The sequence below is a fragment of the Macaca thibetana genome, chromosome 7 (assembly GCF_024542745.1).
Source record: "Macaca thibetana thibetana isolate TM-01 chromosome 7, ASM2454274v1, whole genome shotgun sequence".
Lineage (NCBI taxonomy): Eukaryota > Metazoa > Chordata > Mammalia > Primates > Cercopithecidae > Macaca > Macaca thibetana.
In genome coordinates this window covers 32,965,380-32,980,096 of record NC_065584.1, presented here as the reverse complement: position 1 = coordinate 32,980,096, position 14,717 = coordinate 32,965,380, and the positions used below count along the sequence as shown (strand labels likewise).

The following is a 14,717-nucleotide window of genomic DNA, read 5'->3' as shown; positions in this document are numbered from 1 at the left end:
CATATCCTCGTGCCAACCACTATCTTGGCCCCTTCTTCCCACCATGCCAAGCCCCCAAGACCAGGCATACCCCCAAAAGTCAGGACTGGAGTTTTAGTTACCCCGCCCCGCAAAGCTAACCCACAATGCCATATTTTTGAAGCCTAAACTCAAGATATGGTCTGACAAAAGAGGTTTTGCTGATTCTGGGTGTGAGAGTCTACTGGAAGACATGGCTTGGATGCCAAGACGACAGAGTTTTCAAGGGTTAGAGGGATAATGGGTCAGAATTGTTAAATCAGAGCACTGTGGAGTATGCAGATGGGTGGCTGTCGACTGCACCCACTTTGGAACATCTCCAGAGCTGCACACAAGCCTGCCAGGACCCAACAGCATGTTTGTCTACCCTGACTGTGACATAAAATGCTAGACCTATAGAACACCCAAGTTTAATTCCATTGATTAATTAATTCCATTGTGATTTTTCAAGGAGACACAAGTTGGCATCATCATGAACAAGGTTTCAGAGAAATCCCATAGGAAAGAGAGCCTAAAGAACTGGTTTTCTAAAGGCAATGGCCTGACCCAACCCCTATCCAGCTGTGATCCCAGTCAGAAGCTTAGGCGATCAACTTTAAGATCTGCCCAATCCCCAGGGAGGAATAGATGTCAGCTGCTGTATATGACAGAGAGATAACCAGGGACTGTAGTTTCCTGGTTTAATATTAAGGGAAATTCCACTGAAGCTCAGTGTCTCCACCCATAGTGGTCACAACCAACCAACTTCATGGCTGTTCATAAAATTGATTTGCCTTTTCACGCCTCTGAGTTTACTGGAAATGGTATTCCCTTGACTTTCCTCTGCCATACTGATTATAACCATAGCACAAACCCTTTGATTGCCATTAGTGTTGGAGATACCTCCCACTCCCCATCCACTCAAGATTCTAATTTCATTCACTGAGCTGTAGGCTACTGGCCAGTCCCCCATTGCCAAAGTCAACACTTCAGGTCTGCTTTGTCTGGGAGAGCAGATTAAAGGAAGAGTGGGCCCTTAGATCACCAAGTCCCCTTTCTCAGCCTGTCCCAGGACCTGCCCAGGTGACGGCCTATTTATGGCACAATAATGGGCTTGCTCCTTGGGTCTCTTGGTTTGGAATCTATCTTTACAAGGGTTCTTTCTTCTCTGAAAATCAACAGGGAGAGTAACTTCCCTCTCTTTCTGTGGGAAACTAGACTAATTTCACTTGTAGCAACAGCAACTCTGTATTAGAGAAAGTCTCCAAATATATAAAAAGAAATGCTCCCCACCAAGCAAACAGGAGAAACTATTGGGTGGGGGTGGGGGCAGTGGTGATGGGTTTGGGTGCCCAAGCTTCATGAGAAGGAAACTCTAAGGAAAATAGATTGTTTATGTCTGTCTCCCAAGATTGTAAGCTGCTCAGAGGCCAGGATCACATTCTATCTTGTGTGTCCCTAGCTCCCCGCACAGTGCCTGATGCATAGGAAATGTCTGCTGAAATGCAGAGCTGCACAGAACTCAAGAAAAAAAAAGGGAGGCTACAAACTCAGGGATGGAACAGAAATACCCGACTGGGGAGAGGAGGAGGTTAGGAAACGAAATGACAACTTAGAGCAGGATTGGACGTAGGAGACCAAGCACAAAACGATGACACACACATAATCTTCCTCTTGCACAATAACACAACATTTTGTTTTCAACATAACATAAAAGCCATCAAAGGCTCTCTAGCTGGCTTGCAAATACTCTGATATCCCTGACTCTGCTAATGGGCAAACAGAGGAATGTCTTGGCAACTCCTTCAAGTGGGAGTTCTGAGGAGAGAGGGAACATTGTTGGTCTGTAGAAGACGGGAAGATTCAGAAAAATTCCTTTATGTGCAAATCCATAATGCAGGTGAAGTGGGGGTCTGCAGAAAGAGCGACTTCACTCAAGAGAGGTACAGAAACCCCTCACCCTGGAGAAGATACTATGCTTCTAGTTTCAAGAGAATAATTTCACAGTATCTTCACAGTCTTGTTTAGGGTGTGTGTAATCTCCCTTTAACTCTGGCATTCTTGAAAATGTTTGCTTCCTCAGTGAGATACCCACCAGGAATTTGGCCTTTGCCAAATGGTGCTATTTCATATAAGCAGAGTTTAGAGACAAAAGATTTATTCAAATAAGTCTTTTTCTGCAGACTTAATTACCAGAGATAAACATCAGGGTATTGTGTAACATATCTGACCTCATTCTTTCATTTGATACCCATTGATTTTCCACCAAAGCAGGGATATTAAAATTTCAGGGCCTTTTTCCTCAGTTACGTCCTCAAGGGTGTCTTGTATTCTTTATATAGAATTCACTTAAACTTGGAAGTCACTTTGCTCATTAGTTGGTAGTCTAAGGAACTTTCTACATGCAAAAGATTCTAAAGCCATTATTAATAGCTGTATCTCTTAAAATCTCTCTATCCTGCATGAGTAGGACCTTTTCCCATGAATCCCAAATCCCCAAGTGACTGATAGGTAAGCCAAGGTATAAAGTGTTAATCTGTCACACACAGCATCACCAAGTGAACGAGGCAGAGTCAGCGAGCACAGTGGCCCAGTGCCTGGGCTGTTTCTTAGTCTAAACTAATCTGCTAGAGACAAACCAGAAATGTGGAGTTTGGGCTTTGACACAAAACAGACCCATGTTCAAATACAGCTCTATCACTTGCCAGCTAAGAAACCTTGGCAATTACTTATCCTCTGTGTGCCTCAACTGTGTCTTGTGTAAAATAGAGAAAACAAGACATACCTTGCAGGGTTGTTGTGAATGAGACAAAAAATACTAGAGCTCCTAGCATATGGGAAGAGCTAAAAAAAAATGGTAGCTATTATCATGATTGAGTAATCAGGTGAATTAAAGGAAGTCAAGGTTCCTACCACATGACATAGGCTTGAGATACAGCTCCCTCAAATACCTCTTCCGTCCTTACAGGATCATGCAAAGGAGGAAGAAGCCTCTTCTGACTTGGGGTCTTCTTCATGAATGTTTGGGCTAGGTGTCTTCAGTACTCATTCTCTCTGGCCCGCCTGGACATGGCAAGGTGAAAAACAGAGTCACTGCCCCCTGGGAATTTCCACACCAGTCATCTACTCTAGCACTCTCAACTGCCCCCAGACCCATACAGCCTCCTGCTACAGAAATTACCAGGGCCCTAAGTCATAGTCAGTATGGTAACACATATGCTATACATAGGAAAAATTTTTTTCCCCAAGAACTCCATGTTATTAGTCAATTTTCTTAATTGGTTAATAGCATCATTTTGCAGGTCAGGCAACTGATACTGAAAGAAGGTTGTCTTGCCCAAAGTTGAACCACGGGAGTTAAAAATATGAACATCTGGCTGAGCCCAGCGGCTCATGCTTGTAATCCCAGCACTTTGGGAGGCTGACGTAGGCGGAATACCTGAGGTCAGGAGTTCAAGACCAGCCTAGTCAACATGGTGAGACCCCGTCTCTACTAAAAATACAAAAATTAGCCAGACATGGTGGCACACACCTGTTACTCGGGACGCTGAGGCAGGAGAATAGCATGAACCTGGGAGGTGAAGGTTGCAGTGAGCTGAGATCACGCCACTGCACTCCAGCCTAGGTGACAAAGTGAGACTCTGTCTCAAAAAAAAAAAAAAAAAAAAAAAAAAAAAAAAAATCAAGCCCATCAGTTCATGGTTTTCTATCCTTTGAGGGTCCCATGTTGCACACGTGATGCAAATGTGTCCAGGGGTATCCTCTTTGAGAAAACACTCAGTGAAATGAGATGCCTATCCTGCAAGGAGTGCTGGAGGCCCAGGGCCCCTAGAGTCAGAAACACAGGCTACAAGTAAATTCCTGTCAACAGGATGGTCACCTGGTAGAGGACATAATGAGGTTTACAAAGAAGCCTCCTCTCCTACCTCCTTATGTAGTCCAAGGCTGACTTCTTCCTAGAGTCATACCTAAGAGATAACTCCTAAAACCTCACTTGGAAATTTGCCTTGTTTGCCAGATGAACCTGGTCTCAGGCATTCACAGCCATCACAGACTACAAAAGCCATGGTGGCCTGCTTATTATTGGGTATTCCAGGGAAATAGCAACACAGGCCTCATCTGGATAAACTATTCATCATCTCCCTGAAGGGAGGCTACAAGGGGAACTAGATGGGGAGTCCCACTCTGTTCTTGCAAGGTGACTGGATGCTATGATTCTGTGCTGGTGTGTCTGATCCCTGTCCCTAGAGGTACCAACATTGTCACTATCCCATGTTTAAGAAGCTGCTACTGCTGGCTAGTATTGACAAGCCAGGACTATATCGATAGCCTGAACAACTTTGCTAAAGCCACCTCCGATACCATATTGAAAAACCTACAGGTATCATTCCTTGACTTCTGGAAAGAGACTGTGTTCTCCACATCTCCTTCCAGGAATTAACTGCCCATCTTGTAGAGACCACACCTGAATTCACTCCAGAGAACCAGGTCCCTGCTGTGGCTATCACAAAAATGTCCTTATATAAGCAAAATTAAAGCAAATTGAATTTAATTTGGGAGGGGAAAAAAGGGATATTTATAACAAGGTATATCTGAACTCTAGGCAGCACCACTCTATTGGATACAAACCAAGGTCAACATGACCTGCAGATCTCTAAATCCATCCTCTAGTACTCCAAATAAAAGCTAAAAAACAAAAACACAAAAAACTAAGCTCACCAATAACTTTGGGATAGCTTTCTGTTAGGTGGTGTGCAGAGTCAGTATTCTGAGTCAGAAATACTGGCCTATTCCACAATTTTTGAGACATGTTAGTGCTGAGTCATTTTTAATACTACTACACATATACGATACTCAACAATTTCCTGCTGCCCAGCCTACAAAACCTGCTGAGGGTATAAAAGCCAAGGAGTATCCAATTTGGAGTATCTGGAGGAAAAATCTTTACAGAAATAAGAGACCTTATAGTCTTGGAATAATTAATCAGATTCAGCATCAGGAATCCAGACTAGATTCTCACAGGGCAATGATGGTCTCAGAAGACTTTTCAAACCAATTATGAGGTCTAGAAATTACCATGGAGAAATGGACGTTAGTTAGCTTCTTATCATGACACACGTGGGCTGTTTTTGCCCCTCCCCCTACCCTTTTTTTTTTGAGATGGAGTCTCGCTCTGTTGCCCAGGCTGGAGTGCAGTGGCACGATCTTGGCTCATGGCAAGTTCCGCCTCCCAGGTTCATGCCATTCTCCCGCCTCAGCCTCTCGAGTAGCTGGGACTACAGGCGCCCGCCACCATGACCAACTAATTTTTTTGTATTTTTAGTAGAGACGGGGTTTCACCATGTTAGCCAGGATGGTCTCGATCTCCTGACCTTGTGATCCACCTACCTCAGCCTCCCAAAGTGCTGGTATTACAGGCTTGAGCCACTGCACCTGGCCGCCCCTCCCCACCATTAACGTGAGGACAGGCTGTTTGAAAAGGGGCCTGGTAAATAATGATCATAAGTCAGGAGAGTAGTTACCTTTAGTGGGATGGTATGACAGTGTGCTGTGCAGTGCTGCAATGTTTTATTTCTTGACCTGGATGGTGGCTATTTGTGCATTTCCTATAATTACTCATAACTTACACATGTTAATACCTTTTTTATACATATTGCATCTCTAAATAAAAGAAAAAAGGAATTTTAGTACCCTGTAATACTTTTACTATTTCACATTATCTGGAACTGGTTTACTATGCTCGAAGGTCTATGTGAAGCCAGAGTAGAGGGAAGGAGCCCTTAGGGTTCAAGCTACTTGCTGGAGAACCTTGCTGTGGTCCTGAGAGAAGTGGAGCTGGAGAGAGGTTTCAAAGCTCTATCTACAATGGCTCAGAGGCAACAGTGTACAAGAAGCTGAAGCTAGTATTTATGGAGTCATAAGAATGACTTGATGGGCTAAAATCACTCAATGGTCAATGTTCACAGTGACCTATTCAAAGCCACAACAGCAAGTGTATAAGATTCAGGACTGTACATAACCTTAAAATACACAGTTAGAAGGACTGAATTTTAAGACTTTTTTTTTTTTTTTTTAAGAGAGAGTGTCTTAGCCAGGCACGGTGGCTTATGCTAATCCCAGCACTTTGGAGGTGGGTGGATCACTTGAGCCCAGGAGTTCAAGACCAGCCTGGGAAACATGCCAAAACCCCATCTTTTCAAAAAAAAGAGAGAGACAGTGTCTCGCTCTGTCACCCAGGTTAGAGCACAGTGACACAGGCATAGCTGACTGCAGCCTCGAACTCCTGGGCTCAAGTGACTCTCCTGCCTTGCAGCCTGGGATTATACATGTGAGCCACTGTGCCTGGCCCTTTAAGACATCTCATATCACTCAGGAGCTTGGTGAGGTAAGAGGAGAATGCATGTTTGGGGTGGAGGCAAGAATCTGTTTTGTTTTTAAATTCAGAAGGGATTTTTTTTTTTTAATTTTCCAGATTGGGAAGACATCATAATTATTTTCCCAAGAAAGTCAGGGTCCTTAATACTTTTCCTTCTAGGCCCAAATCAGAGGTCTGTTTTTTTTTCTTCTCTTCCAAGCTTACCTTTGTAAACCCCTTGTGGGTTAGGGAGATGTTGGGAGACAAATGTGTGCTTAAATATGAAAATCAAAAGGCTATTTATCGAAGTGTTAACAGTGATTGCCTCTGGATAGCAACTTGCCTATTTCCCTTGTTCTTTTTCTTATTTCCAAATTTTCTATATTGAATTTCTAGGTAGTAAAACAACAATGAATTAATGTTTAAAGACTGATTAACTGGTTCCTTCTTCAGAAGCTGAGCATAAACACTTGTCCTCATCTCCCCATGGCTGAGACAGTGGCCCTGCCTGGCACCATGGACAGCAATCAGGGAAGGGTGAAAGGGCAAGAGTGGGGCAGGCCTGGGCTTCAGGCGTACACTCTACCCCAAGCCAACCACTTCAGGAGGAATTACTGGGGAAATGCAAAATCATTTCCAAATCTTTTCCTTCCCCACCTTCCAGTCAAGCCATGAATCTCCATTTAAAGCAGCCACTCACTTCTTAGTTCTTTTAAACATTTATTTATTTACTGTACAAAATATTTACATCATCAGCTGCAACTGCCTGGCCCTTTCACCTGGCCTGAGCAATCTGCAGCGGGGCTTGGTCTCTGCCAATTTTCCAGAAACATGCTGACACTCTCCTAGGTATTCACTCATGTCTGGTCTCCTTCAAAGACGCTAAAGGCCAGAAGGGTAGCTGGCCCCCCAAGTACCTGGGTCACAAGGACATAAATAAAATAACTGTCCAAAATAAGAAACACTAATAGAAAATTGCCCAACAAATAACACACTCTCATCTCTTTGACATATTGTACCTTTTCCCCACACTGGCTAGTATGAAAGCAGGATTAGAAAAAAACAAAACAAAACAAAAGAAAAAGAAAGGTAAAAGAAAAGGCCCAAGAGAGCAAAGATACTTTTGAATAAAGTTAGGACAGAGAGAGTAAACTGGAAGAATAGAAAACCACAACAGTACCAAAGGGTTTTGTTTAACAAAGACTGGTGCCTAAGGACCACCACAGGGATGCAGCTGCCCTGGTTGGGTTGCAATGGTGCCTAAGATGCTCTGAAAAAGTGCTATGACTAGAGCTTAAAATGACAGATCTAGCCAAGACAATCAACTCAGTCTCCAGGATCAGTCTCTGGAAGGCTGCCGGAGGGGAGAATTCAGAAAAGCAACTGCCAAAAACAGCAGAACCAGTCCACGTGCCCCCAGCTGGAAACCCCTTTCTGGGCCCAAGGGGGCAGCATCATGTTTCCCAGGGTGATGATAAACCTTCCTGTACATATCCCATGGGAAAACATTTGGGCAAGCAGCAGCACCTTGTCCTGGTCCCTGAGGAGAGCAGTGACCATGTGGCATGGAGGATCCTGGGGTACAGAGACCCTGATGCTGGATCCCGGACCCCAAGGATGAGTGAGGTCAGCACCCATGTGCCAAGAAAGGACAAATGATGACTGCGAAAGAGTGAGGTCAGGCAGGAACTGTAGCAGCTCAGGAGGGCTTGTTCCTCATGATCCCTGGGAACAGGAGGGCTCAGACATGCTTCCAGGAGGCCAAGGCATTGCCAAAGTCCTGCCTTGTCTCAGGACTCTGTGTACTTGCTGGTTTTGGCAATAAGGATGGCTTGTAATATTCTGAGTTGACTGCCCCATTGGGAATGGTAGCTTGCAGCAAAGCCTTCTTAAAAACACAAATTTGGGAAGTCAATGAGATTTTGAATCTTGAAATTGTTCTCAAATAGTAATGAAAAAGGATGTTGTCATCTTCCAAGAGACAGCAGCAGGTACTCTTCAATCATCATTCAACAGTGAACCTAATAAGCTTCCTCCCTCCTTAGTTCTCCTTCCTTGTAACTGATGGAGCAAAGGGGAGTATAGGGGTTGGCAGGTGTTTACTGTGTAACATATCACCTCCATGTTCGTCCCTAGTGTCCTGACCCCAAGGACCTGTGATAAGCACGTAAACTCCTAATCCCTGGTCCTTTGTCTTAGTGCTGCCAGAGAACACCAAGCAGACAGAGAATCAGGGATTGCTGGCATACTATTCTTACTGTTCTAATCTTTTGCTACAAAATTTTCTTCAGTAGAACGCTAAAGAATCCCCAGCTTTTAGCAGACTACATAATAGGGAAGTCAGTGGCCCAAGCCGGCCATACTTCAGTGCCAATAACCAACTCAGGGAAAAGCATCAGTAGTCTCCAAGCCAGCCACACGCCTAGGCATGCCCCACTCTGGAGGCTACAGCTCAGCTATCCTTCATATTCTTCAGTCTATCTGCTTTTCTCACTGGCTACAATTCAAGAAAAAGCTTAGAGAGTTCTTCTTTGTGGATTAATAATCGTTTCCAGAAATGCCCGAAGGGAAAGTGCTTTTTCCAGTTCTGACACCACAAAAAGAGATTCTTTTTATGAGTCCTCATTAGAGGCAGTCCAGTGCCATGGCCTATGCCTACCATTGTGCAGAGGGACTGCTCCTATGGGCCACCTCCTATCTGTCCCTCTCTCCTGGCTCCTGATGAGAAGAGGCAATCACCCCACCCATGAGAAGGACTCAAGTACCAGTCTGGTCAAGCAGTGAGGGCCAAAGAGGGTGTCTCCAACGAGTATCAGCAGAGGGAGTTTTGGAGCAGTGTAGATTTAAGGGTCTCCACACTAGTTTCCCAACAGGGCTGAGCCCCGTGTGCCATCTCCCTCAGCTACTGAGATCTTCAAAGGACCAAATAAATGACAGCAGCATGGTCCTCTTCTCATGACAGAATGAAGAGCTCAGCTTACATACCATACCAAAGTGGCCTGTGGTAGATATGGGCAGAGAGCAGGTGAGGTAAAGACAAGGCTTGTAGGTGACACAATCTTCCAGACACAAGGGAGCATGCGGCATCTTCTGGCTGATGGTTATGTGTGTTAGGATCAGTGGTTATGATGTCTGTAACTTGTGCCCAGAAGCTCCAGAGAGCATGGGAGCCAAGTGGATGACAGGAGAGCGGTCAGAGCATGCCAAAGCCCTCGCAACCCTCGCTGATGGCCAGCTGCAGCATCCTGTGCACCTCTTCATAGGAGTCATATGTAGGGAGGCACAGCTGGTTAAAACTGGAAGGGCAAGGGAGAAGTGATTAACTCATACCACCAAACACTGGACATGCATCAGGCGGGCAGATACCTACCATGTGTGTGCAGTAGGCAGCGTGCTATGGGTCGGAGCGGCAATAATCTGAAATGAGGGACAGAGGGCGGCAAAGCCTCCAGGTGGTAGCTGAGAGGAGCCTGTTGTGAACTGAAGAAGCCGAGCCAGCTCCTCCTGGGTCAGACTGGAAACCACAGTCCAAAACCACCTCATGACCTGGCAGGGAGAGCACAGGGCTGGGATCACACATGGTAAACAGCCTAGGGTTAGAACCCTGTGGAAGGAACAAGATACACTGAAGTGGGGCTGTGCCCCAGTTACCATTCTATGAGGACACAGGATAGGAACAGTTTGACAAGCACTTCAAGAATTTACATTGTCACACCATTAGGAGGGTAGTCACTGACTGTTGGTTCTCTTTCTTTGCCATCTCCAATTTACTACTCCTGTGGCAGTCAGCATGATAGCCCCTAGAGATCAGGGCTCCCTTCTGCCTGGACAATCACCTGTCTTTCCCCATATATCATTTTCTTTTCCCCAGAAAACATGTCAACTGCTTTGACTCCTCTACTTTTTTTTCTTTTTTCTTTTTCTTTTGAGACAGAGTCTCGCTCTGTCGCCCAGGCTGCAATGCAGTGGCGTGATCTCAGCTCACTCCACCTCCTGGGTTCAAGCGATTCTCCTGCCTCAGCCTCCCAAGTAGCTGGGACTACAGGCATGTGCCACTATGCCCAGCTAATTTTTTTTTTTTTTTTTTTTTTGTATTTTTAGTAGAGTTGGGCTTTCACCATGCTGGCTGGCTGGTCTCAAACTCCTGACCTTGTGATCCGCCTGCCTCAGCCTCCCAAAGTGCTGGGATTACAGGCATGAGCCACTGCACCCGGCTTCCTCTACTTTTTCCTTCTGAAATTTTTTCCTTATAACATGGCACAAATCCAACCGAAGAAGTTTGGTCCATTTACCTTTTCTCTGAAATGCCATGAGCCACCAACAACTACTGCATGAGCTTTGAAGTCAGACACACTGATGTCTCCAGTCCCACACATCAGAAGCTGGAAAAAGATGGTAAGGTGTTACTATGACAGTCAGAGAGACAAAGACCCAATATAAGGTCAAAATTACCTAAGTTAACAGGCAAAATGTAGAATAAAGAAAACATTACTAGGAAAAAGACTGAAGGTGAGATCATAATGCCAGAATACTGCTTTAGGAAAATCAGTTACATACAATAGGGCAATAGTTGCTAACCAGTGGGTAAAAAAAGAATCACATGGCTTTTAAAATATATATTTGTGCAAGTGTTGGTGGCCCTACCTTGGACCTCTAAATCTGACTCTCTTGGAACAGGTTATGAGCTTATGCAGGAAGCAAAAAAATTGCCCAGGTATTTCTTTCTTCTTTTTTTTTTGAGACAGAGTCTCACTCTGTCTCGGCTCACTGCAACCTCTACCTCTCCACCTTGCATGTTCAAGAGATTCTCCTGCCTCAGCAGTACTCCTCTCCTTGAGTAGCTGGGATTACAGGCGAGGTATTTCTGATGAATACCCTAATTAAGAACTGCTGCTATGGATTATTTTTAATTGAAACAAAGGACAACAAAACCACACAAACAAAAACTAAGTGTTTCCTGAGAGTCTGGTCTAAACTTAACCTGTGAATAACAAGGAGAAAAGGCAAGCTGTTTCCCCAAAATCCCCAGTCCCATTTATGAATTTGTTGGATGGCCTTTCCTTTTTCTTAGGATGCATTCTTTTGTGGATTGAACTTTTACTACCTTCCCTTCGGCTCTGCCTCTACTTGATCAGATAAATTTAAAAGTATGCCAAAAAATGAGAACATTAATGACATCAGAGCCCTAAACATCTTGTTGATGTCCTAATTTGGTTCAGGATCCAGCATGTTACTTAGCAGACTGCAAGTACTCATCCAATAGCTATAAAGAATACATCTTAACCAAGAGACAAGAAAAACCCAAACTAAGCCTGAGAAGCGTTGGCTCCTTCAAAGAGAACTTGCTAAGCTGATGAGGAACTAAGAGCAGGATGTGGAACAACTGTAAGACACCATGTCCTTCCTTTCTACTCACTTCTACAAATTGTTACAAATGCTTTGCTTCAAAATAAAACAAAATTTGCCCGTAGCTACTCCTCAGCCCAAAAACTAACAGTGCCAGGTAACAGGTTTATCAGAAACTTTAGGCTGAGCCGTGGAGAGTTCATTTTGTTTGGATTTCACATCTGAAGATATAAAACATGAAAATTACAGATTTTGATTCTTGTTCTCAAATCCACTTCAGTTAATAAAGAATCGGGCAAGACCACCTAAAACTACTTTTTCCCCCCATTTTAAAAGAAAACCTTCCTCCCTAAAGAAACAGTTTGTAGAAAGACACTCCTCACAGAAACTATGGGAATTTAGAACTAATAACTTGCATCGCACCATCTTGTACAGAGGTCTCATCTGTGAGCAACGGGCCACAACAGACTCATGTTATTCTTTGCCCACACCTGATACGGACTTCAATTCTGCTAATTATACAATAGTATTTACCATCTTAGAGCCATCATTTTAGTTGTTACAGGATCTGAAATAGGAATGAATTTACTATATAAATAAAAATATATACTATATACTGTTGCAGTCTAATGCTTTTGAAATATGATCACATCTTTTGGTTTGTTTCCTTCACTTCATTAGAATGTAGCCCCTGAGGGCTGGAACTTTGTCTTATTCGTTACTCTTTCCGCAGTAGGGTCAATGAATGGAGGAGCGACAAAAGTGGAACCACCTCTTGCATAAATGGCTTTCCAGCTGCATCTCATAAGAGAAGGTACACCAAGCTGATTCCTGTAAGGTACAAAAATGCCAAGTTAAGAATGGGAGTCTGAATTGCAAGCACTTACCTCAAGCTCATTCTCATCAAAAATAGCCAAAAGGTTCTCAGGGACCAATTCATTCAGGCCTGAAACAAAGTAGACAAGTTAATGTCATACATAACCACACTATGGATACAGGTGTTTTAACTTCAAAGCCAAGAACATACAGGAGCTCACCTTTTAGGAAATGTTCCACCTCCTCTTTCACTTGACTGGCCAGCCGATATTGGGCCAGCAAATTTAAATAGAAGATTTTATTCGCATTGGTGACTGGAGTTTGAGCTCCACCTGTCATGAGTTCTACAACCTGTAACAGGCGGCAAAAGACAGACAAGAAGCTGTGGATGGAAATTTTTAAGATGACATCTGCCTGTATGTTTTACAGACACAGAATTACTGACCTCCATCACTAACAGTCACAAGTTTCTGCCGTGCATTTAACTTTCCAACACACTTGGTTTAATTTGGTTCCTAAGCTTCAGGGTTCCTACCACTATTGCTGTATACTAGCTACTATTTCAGAAATGGGTGTCTGGGTAAGGTCTTCTCTGACTCAGTCAAGTAGTAGTGATGCAATAGAAGATATTATGGCTCCTTGTTAGCAGTGTTTTAATCTATGATCCAAAATGAAACCACTACTGACCTTTTCTCTAAGCAACTAAGAGTAAAGTCGGATAAGCAGTAAAGGAGTCTTTTTATGTCTCAGAAATTCCCAGATGGGAACAATTGTTCCCACACATTCTTTTATCTCTGAGTCAACAGAACGAGCCAAGTTTGATACTTGAAGATCCTGGATTCTAATCTCAGCCCTTATGCTAGCTTGCTATAGACCTTTGGTTAATTGCCCCTCCAGACCTTAGGGGCAATTATTTGGCCCTAATTTTCCTATCTGCAAAGAAAACACTGAACAAACTGTATGACTCTCAAATAGAATTGGTAACCCCCAATAAACTACTAAGGGAACCTTGAAAGAGCCCTGAAGCACAGCTTAAAACCATCATCCAGGAATATTTGTGTAGCGTGACCAAGGCTGTCTCCACAGGTGAATGAAGTTATAAGATCAGCTTTTAAGACAACAGCATGGTAGCAATAGCACGCTACTCCACAGCAGGGATTCTCAATGGATCTAAAAATTTAAAATGTTTTTTCTGTTGGTATGTACAATCCCGGATCTTTTTTTTTTTTATTTCTATCTAGGAGCCTAAGAAATAAATTATTTAGTATTCATATTAAACACAATTAAAATGAGCAATACCTTGGGTCTGAGGACCCTAATTCAGTGTCCTATTGACTCTAGCTGCCTTATCATGCCAGCTCAGGAAGTCAGGTCTAATCCCATGTGTACAAAGGCAGACAGCTGGGAATCCCATAATTTTCAGGAAGGATATTTGATTATCAGTATAGTGGTAACAATGGTCATAATTTTTCAATCATTCCTATTCTGCTTTTAACTTTATATTTACTGCAACTTTAGCCTCATCATTATCATTTGATGCTGTTTAACACCACAATGTAAATAGAAGCACATGCATCAAAAATATCTCTGGCTCATCGTTTTCTAATAAAAAGTTTTGGTTTTATTATTTTGAGACACGGTTTTGCTGTGTCACCCAGGCTGGAGTGCAGTGGTGCAATCATAGCTCACTGTCGCCTTAACCTCCTGGGCTCAAGCGATATTCCACCTTCAGCGCCCACTTCCTTCCACACTCCCCCGGTAGCTAGGACCACAGGCACATGCCACCATACCCAGCTAGATTTTTTAAAGTTTTTGTAAAGACAGGGTCTTGCCAAAGTTGCCCAGGCTGGTCTTGAACTCCTAGTCTCAAGCGATCCTCCTGCCTCAGCCTCCCAAAGTGTTGAAATTACAGGCCATGAGCCACTGCGCCCAGCCAAAAAGTTTAAAAATATACAGGCATTGTGTTAAAATAGAAATCACCTACATCACTACTGCGAATGTTGACACAGATACTGCCATCTCTTCCAAATATGCTTGCACAGTGACACTTCATCATCATTCAGTTATTTTTCAATTAGAAATAGGACTCGGTGGGACAGATGGGAGATATGTGTCTTTTGCTTCACTCAAATGTAATAGACAACACAAATATGGAACATTTCCACCACTGCAGAAAGTCATCTTAGACAGTCCTGCTCTATAG

General features: G+C 43.5%; 1 protein-coding gene across 5 annotated transcripts in view; it reads right to left on the bottom strand.

Annotated features, from left to right (window-relative positions):
• Positions 1–415: 415 nt before the first annotated feature.
• The window catches only part of AREL1 (apoptosis resistant E3 ubiquitin protein ligase 1), a 58,541-nt gene continuing 44,239 nt past the window's right edge, over positions 416–14,717 (bottom strand). For 3 of the 5 annotated variants that reach the window (XM_050798691.1, XM_050798694.1, XM_050798692.1), the window contains 5 exons: positions 12,736–12,865; positions 12,586–12,644; positions 10,645–10,734; positions 9,723–9,898; positions 7,060–9,648 (listed from right to left, as the gene is read on the bottom strand). In XM_050798691.1, coding sequence (XP_050654648.1) covers positions 9,546–9,648; positions 9,723–9,898; positions 10,645–10,734; positions 12,586–12,644; positions 12,736–12,865 — 558 coding nt within the window. In that variant the 3' untranslated portion in view covers positions 7,060–9,545. Of the gene's footprint in view, positions 3,061–7,059; positions 9,649–9,722; positions 9,957–10,644; positions 10,735–12,585; positions 12,645–12,735; positions 12,866–14,717 lie in introns of those variants that run through there. The other 2 variants (XM_050798695.1, XM_050798696.1) reach the window with 2 other exon arrangements.